Raw genomic sequence first — 21,374 nt, 5'->3', positions numbered from 1 at the left:
TTCATATTTCACTTGTAAGACAAAATAAGTATTTTGGCACATGCGGTAGCTACATTTATTTATGAAAAAGAAATAATTATCACGAAAGTAGTCCGGTCACCACCCTTGTTTCCTCCGCCGTACTGCGCAGTAGAGACCTAGATAGTCCCATTTATGAAAGTTGTTTTCGCCGTTGTATAGTATTTCAGTATCGATATTTATAGAAGGTTAAATATATTGATTTAGAATAGAAAAAATATACCTCTATAGTATTGCATTTATTGAAAGTTTAAGTTGCCGGAAGTGTGACGTTGTCGGAAGCATATATCGTGTGAGTTGTAGTACCAACTTCCTTTTCTCCTGTGGCCGCCATTGAGTGAAGAGCGAGGTTCCCTGGGAGCCGAAACAAAAATATCAAAATGGTGAGAATCCTGGCTAACTTGGTTTCAGTTGCATATACCATTTGACGTCAACGTTCGCGAGCAATGTATATTCCCAAACCAAACGCTTGTCTCGCCAAAATCTCTACAAGGTAAAAACATTTAACTTTATTCCATGTCGAATCTGAACGAAGTTGACACGAGGCGCCATTTTGGATGGGCACTGTTTTAGCCAAGTCACGTGTACTTTCCTTTGCAATAACACAGGCCATAAAGCCGGGTTTTCTCAATTATACGTGAGATTCGTAAACCAGTATACCTTTCCTCATGTAACTGTTGTGAGTATTTACTTAGTAAACCATAGTTCAGGTAGACATTTGCTGACACCAGCTAGCTACCAACATATAACACATCCAAAGCTGACACATTATCCGTTTTTGCATGCTACCTACTAACATAGCTGCAAATAAACAAGCCAAGGAATACTGTGAATTGGTCGTTATTTTACATTGAATATATTTCAGAACTAAACTACATTTACTTGCTATGATGGTGTAATTTGCGTCCTACTTTGCGATCAGTCGACCGATGCCTACGGTCATATGCTGGCGCAAGTGAATGACGACAACTGAGTCTGAGCAAGACGGCTAACTAGCTATGTTGGCTGACGTTTAACGTTTCAGATGTAGACTGTTGGTTAACTATCTACATGCGATTAGGTACATTGTAACCTATTGCAGGATAACCTATCCCTGACCTTTTTGTCTTCCTCAGGCTTGTGCCCGGCCGTTAATCTCGATCTACTCCGAGAAAGGAGAGAGTTCAGGCAAAAATGTCGTCATGCCTGCCGTGTTCAAGGCTCCCATCCGCCCTGACATTGTCAACTTTGTGCACACCAACATGCGCAAGAACAACCGTCAGCCCTATGCTGTCAGCAAACTGGCCGGTGAGTGATTGTTTCAACATGTCAAATAAACATTGCTTTTTTGGAGACAGATGACAAGCTTTACTGATGAGTTGACACTTCGGTCCGTGTTTCTGAGAGCAGTGATTATAGTAGAAGTTCTGAATGGCTTTCATCTGTACCATAAAACCTATAGCGGCCTGTTGACAAGGGTAAAGTATACAGGACAGGTTCTAATGCATTCTGTGTGTTCTCTGGGTTACAGGTCACCAGACCAGCGCTGAGTCCTGGGGTACAGGCCGGGCCGTGGCCCGTATTCCCCGTGTGAGGGGAGGTGGTACCCACCGCTCTGGTCAGGGAGCTTTCGGAAATGTATCCTTCTCTAACAGACAAAATGAAACATTTCCTATTAATTTTACGATGTCTGTAACGGGTACAAATGTGCTGCCGGGGTGGTGTTCATTATGGGTCATTGTAACTGAACATTTTGTAGAGGGAATACAAGTTTCTCATTGGATAAGTACTAATGGTACCTCACTGTTTTGGAGTGTTCATCAGTTTGTTGCCTAATGAACAAAGCCCTGGTGGTAATGCATGCTGAGGTTGACTAGACAGTCGGAGGCTTGCAGTGATGGTGTAATTTGCGTCCTACACTGTGAACAGTGACATTATGCCTGATGTCGTACGCTGGCACAAGTGGCTGACGAACATTGAGTCTGAGCAAGGCACTCAAACACATTTAGGGCCGGTTTCCGGGACACAGATTAAGGTTGGCCCTAGACTAAAGACCACTTAGTGTTGATTCCCTGGCTTGAATCTTTCTGCCTTGTTTAGCAGTTCCTTGACCCAAGTGACTGTAGATGTGTCGTGGAGGCCGCATGTTCGCCCCCACCAAGACATGGCGCCGCTGGCACCGCAGGATCAACACCACACAGAAGCGTTACGCCATCTGCTCCGCCCTGGCTGCCTCCGCCCTGCCCGCACTTGTCATGTCAAAAGGTACGCCGCCCACCATCCTCTGATGTACTCACTGCACAGCTGTCTTACCAGTGTAAATATATGTATTTAACCTTATACGAGTTCTAATTTTTAGTTAATCATCTCTTTGCTAGACACCTGTTATGCATTTAAAAAACAACAGGCTCTTAAAGAGTTCAGGATTTTGGCAAGGGGTCCCTTTATCTACTTCCCCAGAGTCAGATCGTCATGGATACCGTTTGTATGAGTGCAGTTTGAAGGAAGGTGCTAAATAGCGCTAGTGCAGTGACTGGAAGTCTATTGGAACACCTAGCATTCTATTGGAACACCTAGCATTCTATTGGAACACCTAGCATTCTATTGGAACACCTAGCATTCTATTGGAACACCTAGCATTCTATTGGAACACCTAGCATTCCGTGTCTTCCTGTAGACTCCGTCATTGGGCTAACGCAAGATAGCATTAGCTCACAAAACTACCTAGAATTTCCTTCATACTGGACACTGATGTAAAAATGGTATCCACAAGTTCATCTGACTCTGGGGAAGTAAAGGGTCTCGTTGCCAAAATCCACAACTATCCCTTTAAAATGTTGATTCATTAAAGATGACTTGTTATGATGGTGTAATTTGCGTCTGACACTGCAGTGACGGTTTGCCGGCTGTCTTATAACTGGCACTGTGGGTTGACGAAACAAAAGTTCTGATAAGATATTGTATATTAATATAATGTAGCTATTGCTAGAGAAACTGTACATTGCTATATAATGAAGCTGGTAGTAGTAGTAAAATATATAATCTAGTACTAGGGTAGTATAATGAAGCTGGTACTGTAGTAGTATAATGCATTAGAATGGTTCTCCTGATCCCCACCTTCAGGGGGTGTATATCCCTGTCAGGAATTAGAAGGCTATAGATCTCCGTAAATAGATGGCCTCCCCTCGTTCAGGACACCGGATTGAGGAGATCCCAGAGGTTCCCCTGGTGGTTGATGATAAAGTTGAGGGTTACAAGAAGACCAAGGAGGCTGTGCTGCTGCTGAAGAAACTCAAGGCCTGGAACGACATCAAGAAGGTTAATAATATAGCTATACTTAATACTGTCTCACTGTCAAGGTTCACTTTTCGACGTCTTGTTATGAGCGAAATGAAGCAGTGATGTACCACTCCAGGTCCGTGTTTCTGAATCCCGATTTTAATGGGAGTGGTGAGCCATTGCGTGACAGTATGAGTGAGTGTCCTTAGTGGATGAGATAATGAAGGTGATATTGTGGATCTGTGCAGGTGTACGCGTCCCAGCGAATGCGTGCCGGGAAAGGTAAGATGAGGAATCGCAGGCGTATCCAGCGCAAAGGACCGTGCATCATCTACAACCAAGACCAAGGCGTCACCAAGGCATTCAGAAACATCCCTGGTATGTACTGGTTAGTCTACCCTGGTATGTACTGGTTAGTCTACCCTGGTATGTACTGGTTAGTCTACCCTGGTATGTACTGGTTAGTCTACCCTGGTATGTACTGGTTAGTCTACCCTGGTATGTACTGGTTAGTCTACCCTGGTATGTACTGGTTAGTCTACCCTGGTGTGTACTGGTTAGTCTACCCTGGTGTGTACTGGTTAGTCTACCCTGGTAGGTACTGGTTAGTCTACCCTGGTAGGTACTGGTTAGTCTACCCTGGTGTGTCCTACATGGCACCCTATTCCCTATATAGTGCACTACTTTGGCAGAAGTAAAGGCAACAGGGTGCTGTTTCAGACACTGCCTCCATGTAGCGGTGATTAGTATCTTCTTTTTGTTGCATAGGAAAAATAAATAAACATGGATAATGAATTTCTGTAAAGGGATAATGGAGAATGCCATTCATCTGCTAATCTAAATGACAAATGTAGATGAGTTTCTTTTCAATAGAAACTGTCTGGCTGTAGTTGCCACTGTGTAGGAAACTGATTTTGAGTTTCTCTGTTTTAAAACTCAATACTTCCCATCCATCTACCAGGCATCACCCTGCAGAACGTGAACAAGCTGAACCTGCTCCGGCTCGCCCCCGGTGGTCACGTCGGCCGCTTCTGTATCTGGACCGAGTCCGCCTTCCGCAAGTTGGACCAGCTCTATGGAACCTGGCGCAAATCTGCCTCTCTCAAGGTGGACTACAAGTCAGTAAAACTAGGGTTATATGGACCCGATCCTTAATGGACCCGGTCCTTAATGGACCCCTATGTTCTTGTGGAGATCTGATGAACATGGTAACTCCAATCTAGCCTGTCAACGTGGAGTTACTACTGAGGTATTAAACTACCAGCTCTGTTTAAAACAATATGACCACCTTAAATGAATTGGCATAACAAACGGTTGTTTTATTCTGTACCGACTAATTAACATTAAGAATCTACTTTCCATACAGTTGTCTAATTTCATAAATCAATTCAAATAGTTAATTATTTAGACTAAGATGTTGGGGGACGAGGGGGTGCTAAGCTGACGTGGAATTGTTTTAATATTTCCATACCATGGATCAGTTAACTGTTTGATTTAGGACCTTTTAGGTATAAACAATTATTTGATAAAATATAAACCCCATAAACACATTTATGGCAAAGTACAGTCAAAAAATACATCCCAAACAAGTTTTTGAAGTGTCTGTCCTAAATCTAGGAGATGAGACGTTTTTATATTTTTGAACACCTTTTAATCCCTTTTTTGGGGGTAGGCAAAACTACCTTCATACTTTTCGTTTTTAAAAAATCTGGTACCGGTTACCTTCAGACGAGTCCCGTGGGGCTCGTAAAGCAAAACTGAGAACACAGTTATGTTCGTGAGAATATCCCCTTTCCACCGTGGGGTCCCATTTAGTTTGGTAGCGTCCGAAAGGTTTGGGCTACAAACAGAGGTTGGCATATCGGCGGTTCCGACTTCAGACGAGTCTCCTCGGATCTCCACCGGTGCATAGGGTCCTAAGGCTCATTGGGCCCTGTCTTCGTAGTTGGTTAAAACTGGTTGAAATTAAGTTAGTCGTTTCAACTAGTTAGTAATGTCAACCAGTTGGGCGTGATGTTGCCCCAGATCAGTCCTCCAGAACCCCCCCAAAAAAGCACTTTGTTGTTGCATCTCCAAACAAACTCACCTGATTCAAGTCTTTGAGGGCTTGATTACTTGACCAGCTGAATCGGGTGTGCTTGTCTTGGGCTACAACGTGTTGGGGGTACTCAAGGACTGGCGTTTTTAGTGTGTTGGTTAGTAGCAGATTTGAGAGCTATTTAATTTCTACAGTGATGAGCTTCCACTTCGGTCCGTGTTTCTGAATCCTGATATCTACCAGAAGTTCTGAGTTTTGATAAGGCTCTAATGTTCTGCTGCTAACCACCATAATAACCGTAGAGGTGCTGCCAGTCGTTATGTGTTCTGACCACTGTCCCTCTCCTCCAGCCTGCCCATGCACAAGATGACCAACACAGATCTGAGCAGGATTCTGAAGAGTGAAGAGATCCAGAAAGCACTTCGTGCACCAAAGTAAGACCTGCTCACTTTATGTAGTACAGAGCATTATGGGTACTGTAGTACAGAGCATTATGGGTACTGTAGTACAGAGCATTATGGGTTATCCTCCATTGTGACATGAAGCCATGAGGTTCCACTTTTAAGGTCTGTGTTTCTGAATCCTGATTTTTAATGAAGTCCTGAGCCTTTACAATAGGCTGCATCCCAAGGGGCCCTCTTCCTAATATAGTGTATTACTTTCGATTGGGGTCAATTGGGCTCTGGTCTAAAGTAGTGCACTATGTAGTTAAGTGTGCCTTCGTCAACGCTAGATTTTCCCTCCTACTGACCCCGTCTGGTCTCCTCACAGCAAGAAGATCAGGCGCAGGGTCCTGAAGAAGAACCCTCTGAAGAACCTGAGAATCATGATGAAGCTGAACCCCTACGCCAAGACAGCCAGACGGCAAGCCATCCTGCTCCATGACCCGGCTGTGAGTATACCACCAAAATGGCCGGCTATGGCCCTCGGTTGCACATAAAGGCCTGTATAATAGGGAAACTGGTGAACCAGTTGGCGAAGTCCTGGACTAAAATCATGTTCAACGGGGTCTTTAGTCTTTTAGTCTAGAGCTGTGTTTGAATACCCATGCTAACGTACTGTATACTACATAATGAGTATATGCTTCATACTATCAGTTCATTTTAGTATACTGTAAATGCCTGTCTGCCGGAACTTGTTGCTGTGCAACCTCTCGCTAGCTTGTTAGCATACAAAAATTACTAGCTACACATTTTACGATTTCGGCTGTGTTCGTAAATTCAATCTGGAGTGCCAGAGTGCGCTCTGGGGCGTTCGTAAATCCAGAACGTTGTCAGAATGTCCGTTCGTAATTTGAGGGTTTCGCTCTCGGAGCACACACTGGACGCTCTGGTCAAGGAGTAGGGTTGATCAGAGCGTTCTGGCCTCACAACGGCAGTCAAGCACCCAAGCTAACGTTGGCTAGCTTGCTAGCTACTTCCAGGCACAAATGAGAGAACAGCTCTGAACCACTGAGCACTCTGACCATTTTACTCGCCCCAGCAGAGCCGGTCAGACTGTTCATGTTATCCAGACAATTTTAATTACGCATTTTTTTTGCCTGCATTTACTGACACCGGCCATATTTGACGGGTGTTGAGCGTTTGTAAATTCATCAGTAATTCTGCGCTCGATAGCCAGAATTAACAATGTCCATTGACACTCACAATGACTATACCACTTAGCTAAGAATGATGTGAATCATCACGTCAATAATACTCCCGAGTGGAGCAGTGGTCTAAGGCACTGCATCGCAGCGCTAGCTGTGCCACTAGAGATCCTGGTTCGAGTCCAGGCTCTGTCGTAGCCGGCCGCGACCGGGAGACCCCATGGGCGGCGCACAATTGGTCCAGCGTCGTCCAGGGTAGGGGAGGGAATGGCCGGAAGGGATGTGGGTTCGTTTCCCACGGGGGGCCAGTATGAATACAAAAAATTATGCACTCACTAACTGTAAGTCGCTCTGGATAAGAGCGTCTGCTAAATGACTAAAATGTTAAAAAAAAATGTAATAAATGTTGGGTAGTTAGATAGCAGGTAGTTAATATACCGCCCAGCAAGTTGGATGTATTAGGAACCAACTAACGTTAGGTAACTGCTAACATACCGGTACATACTGCTGTAATGCTATGAGGTTCGGAAGGATAGCGTAGCTAACAAATTGTCAGCCAACGTAACGTATTTGAAAAGTCTTTGACTTCATTACATTGGGAACATTTCTTAACTTTTTGTCAAAATTAATTAAAGCAGTGAATTTGTGTCCGCTCTCATTGGACTTCGGCTGCATATTTTCTTCCAATCTCAAAACGTTGTGAAGCCATGCCCCTTTTTCTGAACAATTGCATTATGGGCCCTAAAAGCACGGAAATAGTGTCCGCTGCTTGTATGCTTCGTATTTTTTATGCTTCGTATTTTGGTGAATTTAGTACGACATCCGGGAACTTTTGGCATACTAACTATACCATACTATGACCAATAAACATACTACATACTCAATGCGCGTCACAAATAGTAGGGTTAGTATGAGTATTCTACACTGAGCTTCCACTTTGGTCCGTGTTTCTGAACCCTGATATCTAACAGAAGTTCTGAATGAAGCCTGTAAAATACTCTGTTCCCATGACAAACATACTTCCTCCCAATTGCACCTAAACACTGACGTATGAGTACTGGTAGAAGGACCTTCCGTATCATCAGAAATCCCTGCTTCTATGACCCCTATTCATACATTGAAATTGACCCACATCAATATCCTACATTTCCTGAATTCCTATATTGTCCTAATGACAAGTTGCTCTCGCCCTCTACCCCTGTCGCCCTCTACCCCTGTCGCCCTCTACCCCTGTCGCCCTCTACCCCTGTCGCCCCCCTCTACCCCTGTCGCCCCCCTCTACCCCTGTCGCCCCCCTCTACCCCTGTCGCCCCCCTCTACCCCTGTCGCAACCCCTCTACCCCTGTCGCAACCCCTCTACCCCTGTCGCCCCCCTCTACCCCTGTCGCCCCCCTCTACCCCTGTCGCCCCCCTCTACCCCTGTCGCCCCCCTCTACCCCTGTCGCAACCCCTCTACCCCTGTCGCCCCCCTCTACCCCTGTCGCCCCCCTCTACCCCTGTCGCCCCCCTCTACCCCTGTCGCCCCCCTCTACCCCTGTCGCAACCCCTCTACCCCTGTCGCCCCCCTCTACCCCTGTCGCCCCCCTCTACCCCTGTCGCCCCCCTCTACCCCTGTCGTCGCCCTCTACCCCTGTCGCCCCCCTCTACCCCTGTCGCCCCCCTCTACCCCTGTCGCCCCCCTCTACCCCTGTCGCCCCCCTCTACCCCTGTCGCCCCCCTCTACCCCTGTCGCCCCCCTCTACCCCTGTCGCCCCCCTCTACCCCTCTACCCCTCTTCCCAGATCAAGGCCAAGATGCTGAAGCCTAAGAAGAAGCGGTCTGTAAAGCCGGCCCCAGCCAAGGCATAAAGCAGCGCTTCTCTTCTAACAGACTGTGGGCTTCAGAGATGGTTTCAAATAAAATCTATAGAAAAACACCCCATTTGTCATTTCATTTCTATACCGGTCTGTCTACTCTTGAACTCTCTTGACACCTCATGGATTTGGCATGACAAAGACCCATCAGGGACCCTGATCATTAATGAACCCATCAGGGACCCTGATCATTAATGAACCCATCAGGGACCCTGATCATTAATACTTGTGAGTGCAACATTTTGTTGTTCATTAATGAAAGCTGAGATGCAATGAGTTCAATTACATACTGTGATAATACCACATTTATTAGCATTATTTGGACAAGTTTAACAGGCTTATTAAAGTACAAAAATACCTGTACACCTAGTTGTGTTGTGATGTTACACTGGACCTGTACACCTAGCTCTGTGTTGTAATACTGGCCTTTACTGTCGTTAGCTAGTCTGGTACCACGTTATCATTCCACTCCATGTCATGGTAAACAGGCCAGTACTCAGGCTAGGGGCTAACTAACCAGGCTAGGGGCTAACTAACAGCCTTTACGTTTAACTAATCAATTAAGACCTTGACAACCTACTGAATACACCCCTGATGTTTATGATGGTAAAACCAAAGCAGTTCTGGAAGGCATTACGTTATTCAGAGTAGAGGTGCAGTTCTGGAAGGCATTACGTTATTCAGAGTAGAGGTGCAGTTCTGTAAGGCATTACGTTATTCAGAGTAGAGGTGCAGTTCTGTAAGGCATTACGTTATTCAGAGTAGAGGTGCAGTTCTGTAAGGCATTACGTTATTCAGAGTAGAGGTGCAGTTCTGTAAGGCATTACGTTATTCAGAGTAGAGGTGCAGTTCTGTAAGGCATTACGTTATTCAGAGTAGAGGTGCAGTTCTGTAAGGCATTACGTTATTCAGAGTAGTGGTGCAGTTCTGTAAGGCAGTACGTTATTCAGAGTAGAGGTGCAGTTCTGTAAGGCATTACGTTATTCAGAGTAGAGGTGCAGTTCTGTAAGGCATTACGTTATTCAGAGTAGAGGTGCAGTTCTGTAAGGCATTACGTTATTCAGAGTAGAGGTGCAGTTCTGGAAGGCATTACGTTATTCAGAGTAGAGGTGCAGTTCTGTAAGGCATTACGTTATTCAGAGTAGAGGTGCAGTTCTGGAAGGCATTACGTTATTCAGAGTAGAGGTGCAGTTCTGTAAGGCATTACGTTATTCAGAGTAGAGGTGCAGTTCTGTAAGGCATTACGTTATTCAGAGTAGAGGTGCAGTTCTGGAAGGCATTACGTTATTCAGAGTAGAGGTGCAGTTCTGTAAGGCATTACGTTATTCAGAGTAGAGGTGCAGTTCTGTAAGGCATTACGTTATTCAGAGTAGAGGTGCAGTTCTGGAAGGCATTACGTTATTCAGAGTAGAGGTGCAGTTCTGGAAGGCATTACGTTATTCAGAGTAGAGGTGCAGTTCTGTAAGGCATTACGTTATTCAGAGTAGAGGTGCAGTTCTGTAAGGCATTACGTTATTCAGAGTAGAGGTGCAGTTCTGTAAGGCATTACGTTATTCAGAGTAGAGGTGCAGTTCTGGAAGGCATTACGTTATTCAGAGTAGAGGTGCAGTTCTGTAAGGCATTACGTTATTCAGAGTAGAGGTGCAGTTCTGTAAGGCATTACGTTATTCAGAGTAGAGGTGCAGTTCTGGAAGGCATTACGTTATTCAGAGTAGAGGTGCAGTTCTGTAAGGCATTACGTTATTCAGAGTAGAGGTGCAGTTCTGTAAGGCATTACGTTATTCAGAGTAGAGGTGCAGTTCTGTAAGGCATTACGTTATTCAGAGTAGAGGTGCAGTTCTGGAAGGCATTACGTTATTCAGAGTAGAGGTGCAGTTCTGGAAGGCATTACGTTATTCAGAGTAGAGGTGCAGTTCTGTAAGGCATTACGTTATTCAGAGTAGAGGTGCAGTTCTGTAAGGCATTACGTTATTCAGAGTAGAGGTGCAGTTCTGGAAGGCAGTACGTTATTCAGAGTAGAGGTGCAGTTCTGGAAGGCAGTACGTTATTCAGAGTAGAGGTGCAGTTCTGGAAGGCATTACGTTATTCAGAGTAGAGGTGCAGTTCTGTAAGGCATTACGTTATTCAGAGTAGAGGTGCAGTTCTGTAAGGCATTACGTTATTCAGAGTAGAGGTGCAGTTCTGGAAGGCATTACGTTATTCAGAGTAGAGGTGCAGTTCTGGAAGGCATTACGTTATTCAGAGTAGAGGTGTAGTTCTGTAAGGCATTACGTTATTCAGAGTAGAGGTGCAGTTCTGGAAGGCATTACGTTATTCAGAGTAGAGGTGCAGTTCACTACTTAAACATCTAAAACCATTGGATTGGCAGAGGCATTACTGGGAGTTTCTACCATTTTTTAACCAGTAAAGGGAAGTGAACAAGGGCACAGTTTGGGAGTAAGCAGAGATAATTGGGACAGAACCAAGGTGTATAGAAGGCGTCTTGGTCCCTGTCACATGACAACACTGTGGGAGTGACTGGCTAGTTGAGTCCTATGGCTCAACACAGTCAACCTCTGACTGCTTGATGAACTGATGCACCTGGAGGAGTCGACAGAGGAAGACATGGTTAGTTGAAGTGTATTTACACTGACTGGGAATCATACTCTACAAGAGCTCTCAAACAAATGCGTTTCTTTTAGAGATTCTACAGTTGGCCTATACTTTACATTGTAGAAGAAAAGTTTCAACATAGATCATGCTGCTAGATTATAATGAATAACATCAGGTTGTTATTTGAGCCTGTCTGACAGAGTATACCATCTGAGTTACCACAGTAACCACCAGAACAGTTACTACAGTTGGAACACATAAGATTCCAATATGTCCGGGGGAGGGAATGGTTCTTCAAGATGGAGGGGGGGGAGGGTGAGAGGCGCAGTGGTCCAAGGCACTGCTGTGCCACTAGAGATCCTGGTTTGAATCCAGGCTCTGTCGTAACCGGCCGTGACCGGGAGACCCATTGGGCGGCGCATAATTGGCCCAGCGTCGTCCAGGGTAGGGGAGGGAATGGCCGGCAGGGATGTAGCTCAGTTGGTAGAGCATGGCGTTTGCAACGCCAGGGTTGTGGGTTCGATTCCCACGGGGGGTATGAAAAAAAAAAATAATAATAATAATGTATGCACTCACTAACTGTAAGTCGCTCTGGATAAGAGCGTCTGCTAAATGACTAAAAATGTAAATGTAAAATTTGAGGAGGGGGAAGGGGGGGAGGGAGGAGGGAGAGAGGGGGGAGGGGGAAGGGAGAGAGGGGGGGGAGGGAGAGAGGGAAGGGAGAGAGGGGGGGGAGGGAGAGAGGGGAGAAGGGAGAGGGGGAGGGGAGAGGGGGAGGGGAGAAGGGAGAGGGGGAGGGGAGAAGGGAGAGGGGGAAGGGAGAGGTGGAAGGGAGAGGGGAGAGGGAGGGGAGAAGGGAGAGGGAGAGGGAAGAGGGGGAAGGGAGGGGAGAGGGGGAAGGGAGAGGGGAGAGGGAGGGGGGAGAGGGGAGAAGGGAGAGGGGAGAGGGGAGAGGGAGGGGGGAAGAGGGAGGGGGAAGGGAGAAGGGAGAGGGAAGAGGGGGAAGGGAGGGGAGAGGGGGAAGGGAGAGGGGAGAGGGAGGGGGGAGAGGGGAGGAGGGGGAAGGGAGAGGGGAGAGGGGGAAGGGAGAGGGGGAAGGGAGAGGGGAGAGGGGAGAGGGAGGGGGGAAGAGGGAGGGGGAAGGGAGAAGGGAGAGGGAAGAGGGGGAAGGGAGGGGAGAGGGGGAAGGGAGAGGGGAGAGGGAGGGGGGAGAGGGGAGGAGGGGGAAGGGAGAGGGGAGAGGGAGGGGGGAAGAGGGAGGGGAGAGGGAGGGGGGGAAGGGGAGAAGGGAGAGGGGGAAGGGAGAGGGGAGTGGGGGAAGGGAGAGGGGAGAGGGGAGTGGGGGAAGGGAGAGGGGAGAGGGGAGTGGGAGGGGAGAGGGGGAAGAGGGAGGGGAGAGGGGGGAGGTGGGAGAGAGGGGAGGTGCTTTCTGTCTAGAACAATCCAATCCAGGTCGGTTTGAATATCTAAATGATACGTGAAATCAACTATGAATCAGTTGGAATACAGGTTAATTCACACCTATATGCTCTGACTTTGCGCAAGACAATCAGATATAAGAACACTGTACAGACTAGATACCGTGAAAGACATGACTATTTCGTCTTCTCTTGTGGGTGGTGAACGGTTCTGAGTTGTTACGTCACGGCAATATTTACACCGGTCTTCCGGACAGCATGGTTTAGTGTGGAGAAGCCTGACACCTAGTGGATTATAGTGGTACTGCGCGTTATGAGTTGAGTTGGTTACAGTGACCAGTAGACAGGATTCAATGACAGAAGCTCACTCCACCGTAACTCAAATATTTGAGGTTATACAGTACATGGAGATTAGGCCTATTCAAAACAATAACCTCTGTTTCACCACTGCTGTGTTCCTTTAGTTGAAAATCATGTTCAGACTTGTTTTAAGTCAGTAGCCTATGATCGTGTTGCTCTCCTTGCCATGAAATGACTTATCCTTGATAATAGTAGGAGGCATTTCTTTTTTCTGTTTTTGTTTCTTTCTTGCAGGAATGGGTATTTCTTTGAAATGTTAACTAATATTGCTCACTAATGTGGCTGGATGGGCCAGTGGTTAAGACTGCACTGTGGGCCGAAGGGGTTGTTGGTTCGAATCCCGCATATGACTTCTGCAGATTGTGGTTGTTCAGTGTAATCTGCAGTACTGAACAGTGTCCTGTTGTCCATGACTCCACAGACAGTGGTACTGGTGCTCACCGACAGGACCTAACAAGTTATTGGGCTTCCTGTGCGATGGTTCCAGACAAACTCTGCCGTTTTTAGAAAAATTACATTGTAGTGGTACACTCAGCAATATATGACTTCTCTTTCACGCACAGACACACAATGGGTCAGAAATAAAAGTTGAAGCATTTGATGTTTCTTTACTTCCACTCTTGAAACGTTCATTATTAGTTTCTGGTCAGATGTGGACGTATGTGTGTAGGGCAACATCTTATTTATCTAATAGTTGAACCATACGGCTGATATGTGATATTTATGTACAGTATCTAATGAAGGAAGAACAACCATTTGGAAATCGCAGGTCTCCAAACACTATATCGGTCTTCTCTGTCAAACCTATCATATCACGGTTCAACTGGTCAAATTGACACGGTTAAAAATATAGCATCTAATTATATTCACACTTCTGTTCTGGTTCACCGTCACATTGGAAGGTTTACCCTAGCGGAAACATATCTAGGAGTTCGTTCCTGTTGTTAAGCTGTTGTTCCTTTCTCCTGTGGTGTTACACAGGTTGACACGAGGATAACGCTAACCTTTCTGAATTCTAACTTTGGTAACTTTGTCACAGAAAGAAAGTACACAACAACTTAGGAACACGAAGGGATCATTATTTGTCGTACCGTTAAGACTGCATCTCTTCTTATAGGGAGCCGTGTTATTCTGACCTATTTCTAGATCCTATTTTGTTCAATTCTGTCCTGTTAAGTTCTACTCTATTCTGTTATGTTCTGTTCTGTTTTGTTCTATTCGTTCTGTTCCAATCTGTTCTGTTATGTTCTGTTATACTATACTCTACTCTACTCTGTTCCAGTCTGTTCTGTTCTGTTCTACTCTATTCTATTCTGTTTTATTTGATTCCTCTCTCAACACGTTGATACTGCACCGCAGAGAGAATACATGAAAGGGATAGAGCATCTCACATGGCTCCATATTCCCTATATAGTGACCAGGGTCGATAAGAGCCCGCTGTCCTGAACTCATCTGGGCCAGCTGGATCTAGGTCAGTATGGCCCGCTGTCCTGAACTCATCTGGGCCAGCTGGATCTAGGTCAGTAGAGCCCGCTGTCCTGAACTCATCTGGGCCAGCTGGATCTAGGTCAGTAGAGCCCGCTGTCCTGAACTCATCTGGGCCAGCTGGATCTAGGTCAGTAGAGCCCGCTGTCCTGAACTCATCTGGGCCAGCTGGATCTAGGTCAGTATGGCCCGCTGTCCTGAACTCATCTGGGCCAGCTGGATCTAGGTCAGTATGGCCCGCTGTCCTGAACTCATCTTGGCCAGCTGGATCTAGGTCAGTAGAGTCCGCTGTCCTGAACTCATCTGGGCCAGCTGGATCTAGGTCAGTATGGCCCGCTGTCCTGAACTCATCTGGGCCAGCTGGATCTAGGTCAGTATGGCCCGCTGTCCTGAACTCATCTGGGCCAGCTGGATCTAGGTCAGTATGGCCCGCTGTCCTGAACTCATCTGGGCCAGCTGGATCTAGGTCAGTATGGCCCGCTGTCCTGAACTCATCTGGGCCAGCTGGATCTAGGTCAGTATGGCCCGCTGTCCTGAACTCATCTGGGCCAGCTGGATCTTTTATTTCAGCTCATAAATCATGGGACCAACACTTTACATGTTGCGTTTATATTTTTGTTCAGTATTTATATATTTTGTTGTTGATGACCAATCAAAAACAGAAATACCTTATTTACATAAGTATTCAGACCCTTTGCTATGATACTTTAAACTGAGGTCAGGTGCATCCTGTTTCCATTGATCATCCTTGAGATGTTTCTACAACTTGATTGGAGTCCACCTGTGGTAAATTCAATTGATTGCACATGATTTGGAAAGGCACACACCTGTCTATATAAGGTCCCACAGTTGACAGTGCATGTCAGAGCAAAAACCAAGCCATGAGGTCGAAGGAATTGTCTATAGAGCTCCAAAACAGGATTGTGTCGAGGCACAGATCTGGGGAAGGGTACAAAAACATTTCTGCAGCATTGAAGGTCCCCAAGAACACAGTGGCCTCCATCATTCTTAAATGGAAGAAGTTTGGAACCACCAAGACTCTTCCTAGAGCTGGCCGCCCGGCCAAACTGAGCAATCGGGAGAGAAGGGCCTTGGTCAGGGAGGTGACCAAGAACACATGACAGCCCGCTTGGAGTTTGCCGAAAGGCGCCATCAGGTAGCCTGATTTCAGATGTGTCCATGTAAACAGGACTATTAGGGAAATCGTTCATCTTGCAAAGCATGTAAAACGTTTAAATAAAACTATTATATTAATCTGACTATCCACAATAGTTATGATCACAACGAAGATCTACAGATACAGAAAATAAACCAAGATGTTCAGCTACAGAGAATAAACCAAGATGTTCCAATACAGAGAATAAAATATGTTCAGATAAAGTTTCTGTTTGATCTTGCAGTAAGATACATCTGTGTTTGTTTTACATTGGTGCACATTTTATATTAGACTATTGACAGATACTTTTGTGCATTAAATGCAGTCAATGTGAGTGTGTTAATTGTGTAAAATAATGTTAAAACAGAACACAGGGATGTTCATGTGATGCTTGACCTCTGACCTCTGACCTCTGACCTGTGTTCCAGACGTCCAACAAGGAGACACTGGGACACAGAAAATAACCTCTAGGAAAACAGGTACACATCTTGCACACATTTAAAGCTTTAAAGCAGGAAATAAACATTTCCTGAAATTATTTGAAAATGGATATTTAAGTATTTTTCTTCCTTGTTTGACACAGAGCTTGTCCCTGTCCTTTTGTCCTTGTCCTGTGTGTGTGTCCTTAACCTTGTTCCTGTCTTTGATTCCCGTCCTCTCTATAGATTACATGAAGGGCTCCATGTGCAGCAACAGCCAGTGCTCTCTGAGCGGTGAGAATCCCTACACTGCCTCCAGAGACCCCGCTGGTGGCCCTGCCTCCCTGGGCACCTGTAAACACACTACTGGCCCCGGGGGACTGGTGGCCCCTGGCTCTGGCCCCGGCCCGGGCTGGCGTGTAAACACACAGAGAGCAGCTACGTGGAGATGAAGTCCCTGGGTAACCCTGCTGCTCACCGGGACACCCTCTCCTCATTCTGTCCCTCTACAGGGGAACTGTTCTCCTTCTGCGGTGGTCTTCATCATGGCCAGCAGGAACGTTGATGATGATGATGATGATGTCACGACTTCTGCCGAGGCTGCCTCCCCTTCTTGTTTTCCGGCAGGTTTCGGCGTTCGTCGTCACCGGCTTACTAGCTACTGCCGATCCCATTCTCATCACTCCACTTGTCATGTCTTGTCTTGTCAATCACACACACCTGGTGCTCATTCCCCTAATTAGTATGTGTATAAGTGTTCCCTCTGTTCCCCTTGTCTTTGTGAGTGATTGTTCTATGTGGAAGGAGAGTAGCTCGGTTGAGATACTCTCTCATTTATATTGCCAGGGTTGGTTTTCTCCCTGTGTCGTTACATTTATTGTATTTTCTGAGACTGTGTTTGGTCAGGGAGGATTGTTTCCCCTGTACCTGTGTTTGGTCAGGGAGGATTGTTTCCCCTGTACCTGTGTTTGGTCAGGGAGGATTGTTTCCCCTGTACCTGTGTCTGGTCAGGGAGGATTGTTTCCCCTGTACCTGTGTTTGGTCAGGGAGGATTGTTTCCCCTGTACCTGTGTTTGGTCAGGGAGGATTGTTTCCCCTGTACCTGTGTTTGGTCAGGGAGGATTGTTTCCCCTGTACCTGTGTTTGGTCAGGGAGGATTGTTTCCCCTGTACCTGTGTTTGGTCAGGGAGGATTGTTTCCCCTGTACCTGTGTTTGGTCAGGGAGGATTGTTTCCCCTGTACCTGTGTTTGGTCAGGGAGGATTGTTTCCCCTGTACCTGTTTCCATTGCCGTTGTAGGCGCATTGTATGTCTGGAAGGAATAAATTCTGCATCCGGTTATTTTACTCCTGCGCCTGACTCCGTCCATCATTCACCACAGATGATGAGATGAGGACGGTCTCTCTGGGTATTGGTTCAGTGGGGAGAAAAGATAACGTTGTGAAACTACCTTCGGAAGTTGTCAAATAATTGTTGTTTTCTAAGCACACAGCCAAGACAACGCAGGAGTGGCTTCGGGACAAGTCTCTGAATGTCCTTGAGTGGCCCAGCCAGAGCCCAGACTTGAACCTGATCGAACATCTCTGGAGAGACCTGAAAATAGCTGTGCAGCGACACTCCCCATCCAACCTGACAGAGCTTGAGAGGATCTACAGAGAAGAATGGGAGAAACTCCCCAAATACAGGTGTGCCAAGCTTTTAGCGTCATACCAAAGAAGACTCAAGGCTGTAAACGCTGCCAAAGGTGCTTCAACAAAGTACTGAGTAAAGGGTCTGAATACTTATGTAAATGTCATATTTAAGTTTCTAAAAATCTGTTTTTGCTTCGTCATTATGGGTGCGGTATTGTGTGTAGATTGAGGGGGAAAAAACAATTTAATCAATTTTAGAATAAGGCAGTAACGTAACAAAATGTGGAAAAAGTCAAGGGATCTGAATACTTTCCCCGAATGCATTGTACTTGCATCGAGACTGAGACAGGAGGTCACCACTGGACCAACGTAGTTGTCCACTCACTGTGCTAAACACTAAACTCACTTTTGTTTCTGTACTGTAAATGTGCTCGTTGACTGTGGGTACTGTATGAGAGTTAACATGTCTGAGGGTATCAGTTTGATCAAGGCAAAGAGGTGCAAAATGGCTAGTCTTGATCACATAATAGTTTTGTGATGCATACAGTGAGGGGGAAAAAGTATTTGATCCCCTGCTGATTTTGTACGTTTGCCCACTGACAAAGACATGATCAGTCTATAATTTTAATGGTAGGTTTATTTGAACAGTGAGAGACAGAATAACAACAACAAAATCCAGAAAAACGCATGTCAAAAATGTTATAAATTGATTTGCATTTTAATGAGGGAAATAAGTATTTGACCCCTCTGCAAAACATGACTTAGTACTTGGTGGCAAAACCCTTGTTGGCAATCACAGAGGTCAGACGTTTCTTGTAGTTGGCCACCAGGTTTGCACACATCTCAGGAGGGATTTTGTCCCACTCCTCTTTGCAGATCTTCTCCAAGTCATTAAGGTTTCGAGGCTGACGTTTGGCAACTCGAACCTTCAGCTCCCTCCACAGATTTTCTATGGGATTAAGGTCTGGAGACTGGCTAGGCCACTCCAGGACCTTAATGTGCTTCTTCTTGAGCCACTCCTTTGTTGCCTTGGCCGTGTGTTTTGGGTCATTGTCATGCTGGAATACCCATCCACAACCCATTTTCAATGCCCTGGCTGAGGGAAGGAGGTTCTCACCCAAGATTTGACGGTACATGGCCCCGTCCATCGTCCCTTTGATGCGGTGAAGTTGTCCTGTCCCCTTAGCAGAAATACACCCCCAAAGCATAATGTTTCCACCTCCATGTTTGACGTGGGGATGGTGTTCTTGGGGTCATAGGCAGCATTCCTCCTCCTCCAAACACGGCGAGTTGAGTTGATGCCAAAGAGCTCGATTTTGGTCTCATCTGACCACAACACTTTCACCCAGTTCTCCTCTGAATCATTCAGATGTTCATTGGCAAACTTCAGACGGGCCTGTATATGTGCTTTCTTGAGCAGGGGGACCTTGCGGGCGCTGCAGGATTTCAGTCCTTCACGGCGTAGTGTGTTACCAATTGTTTTCTTGGTGACTATGGTCCCAGCTGCCTTGAGATCATTGACAAGATCCTCCCGTGTAGTTCTGGGCTGATTCCTCACCGTTCTCATGATCATTGCAACTCCACGAGGTGAGATCTTGCATGGAGCCCCAGGCCGAGGGAGATTGACAGTTCTTTTGTGTTTCTTCCATTTGCGAATAATCGCACCAACTGTTGTCACCTTCTCACCAAGCTGCTTGGCGATGGTCTTGTAGCCCATTCCAGCCTTGTGTAGGTCTTCAATCTTGTCCCTGACATCCTTGGAGAGCTCTTTGGTCTTGGCCATGGTGGAGAGTTTGGAATCTGATTGATTGATTGCTTCTGTGGACAGGTGTCTTTTATACAAGTAACAAGCTGAGATTAGGAGCACTCCCTTTAAGAGTGTGCTCCTAATCTCAGCTCGTTACCTGTATAAAAGACACCTGGGAGCCAGAAATCTTTCTGATTGAGAGGGGGTCAAACACTTATTTCCCTCATTTAAAATGCAAATCAATTTATAACATTTTTGACATGCGTTTTTCTGGATTTTGTTGTTGTTATTCTGTCTCTCACTGTTCAAATAAACCTACCATTAAAATGATAGACTGATCAAATTTATAAAAAAAAAGCTATAGGAAATGTTTAAATAGATTATACTAAAGCTCTCTGGGGGTGTTTAGGGACTCTCTGGGGGTGTTTAGGGGCTCTCTGGGGGTGTTTAGGAGCTCTCTGGTGGTGTTTAGGGGCTCTCTGGGGGTGTTTAGGGACTCTCTGGGGGTGTTTAGGGGCTCTCTGGGGGTGTTTAGGGGCTCTCAGGGGGTGTTTAGGGACTCTCTGGGGGTGTTTAGGGGCTCTCTGGGGGTGTTTAGGGGCTCTCTGGGGGTGTTTAGGGACTCTCTGGGGGTGTTTAGGGGCTCTCTGGGGGTGTTTAGGGGCTCTCTGGGGGTGTTTAGGGGCTCTGGGGGTGTTTAGGGGCTCTCTGGGGGTGTTTAGGAGCTCTCTGGGGGTGTTTAGGAGCTCTCTGGGGGTGTTTAGGAGCTCTCTGGGGGTGTTTATGGGCTCTGGGGGTGTTTAGGAGCTCTCTGGGGGTGTTTAGGGGCTCTCTGGGGGTGTTTAGGGGCTCTCTGGGGGTGTTTAGGGGCTCTCTGGGGGTGTTTAGGGGCTCTGGGGGGGTGTTTAGGGGCTCTGGGGGGGTGTTTAGGGGCTCTCTGGGGGTGTTTAGGAGCTATCGGGTGGGTTCTCAAGAGGCTAAGGCAGGGCTAGATTCAGAGCTGAGATAAGGAAGCATGACTCAACGGGAGACTGGTACGGAAATTTAAGTTGCCTGTATGTGCTTATCTCAACTCTGAATCAGGCCCTAAACTAAAAGAATGGCACCTTGAGAGGGCCTCTTCACTCTCTCCTCTTCTCTCTCTCCTCTTCTCTCTCTCCTCTTCACTACACTTAATATGTTGTGAAATCTGTTATGAATGTATTGTAATGTTTTTAAAATGTATAACTGCCTTAATTTAGCTGGACCCCAGGAAGAGTAGCCGCTGCCTTGGCAGGAACTAATGGGGATCCATAATAAACCCCAGGAAGAGTAGCTGCTGCCTTGGCAGGAACTAATGGGGATCCATAATAAACCCCAGGAAGAGTAGCTGCTGCCTTGGCAGGAACTAATGGGGATCCATAATAAACCCCAGGAAGAGTAGCTGCTGCCTTGGTAGGAACTAATGGGGATCCATAATAAACCCCAGCAAGAGTAGCTGCTGCCTTGGCAGGAACTAATGGGGATCCATAATAAACCCCAGGAAGAGTAGCTGCTGCCTTGGCAGGAACTAATGGGGATCCATAATAAACCCCAGGAAGAGTAGCTGATGCATTGGCAGGAACTAATGGGGATCCATAATAAACCCCAGGAAGAGTAGCTGCTGCCTTGGCAGGAACTAATGGGGATCCATAATAAACCCCAGGAAGAGTAGCTGCTGCCTTGGCAGGAACTAATGGGGATCCATAATAAATACCAACACTCCCTCCTCTTCACTCCCTCTATCTGCCTATTTCTCTCTTTCTCTCAGGTTAGGAAGTGCAGCTCAGTTTC

General features: G+C 46.4%; 1 protein-coding gene across 1 annotated transcript; it reads left to right on the top strand.

The window, feature by feature from the left end:
* The first annotated feature begins 329 nt into the window (after positions 1-329).
* On the top strand, positions 330-8,817 carry LOC311134628 (large ribosomal subunit protein uL4A). The gene is made up of 10 exons (XM_084168364.1): positions 330-401; positions 1,134-1,305; positions 1,529-1,635; positions 2,124-2,262; positions 3,191-3,315; positions 3,525-3,654; positions 4,238-4,394; positions 5,665-5,748; positions 6,086-6,206; positions 8,684-8,817. The coding sequence occupies exons 1-10, from the start codon at positions 399-401 to the stop codon at positions 8,747-8,749; spliced, it is 1,104 nt and encodes a 367-aa protein (XP_084024490.1). The 5' UTR covers positions 330-398; the 3' UTR covers positions 8,750-8,817.
* Positions 8,818-21,374: the final 12,557 nt, after the last annotated feature.

Source organism: Coregonus lavaretus (assembly GCF_964263955.1).
Source record: "Coregonus lavaretus genome assembly, chromosome: 9".
Lineage (NCBI taxonomy): Eukaryota > Metazoa > Chordata > Actinopteri > Salmoniformes > Salmonidae > Coregonus > Coregonus lavaretus.
The sequence above is the reverse complement of the archived record's forward strand: the minus strand, read 5'-3'. Positions and strand labels throughout refer to the sequence as shown.

Bases quoted from the DNA above. Each gene is read 5' to 3' on its own strand.
- LOC311134628 (XM_084168364.1), top strand. The intron at 2,263-3,190 runs GTACGCCGCCCA...CCCCTCGTTCAG, and splicing joins CGCACTTGTCATGTCAAAAG to GACACCGGATTGAGGAGATC. The intron at 5,749-6,085 runs GTAAGACCTGCT...GTCTCCTCACAG, and splicing joins AAAGCACTTCGTGCACCAAA to CAAGAAGATCAGGCGCAGGG.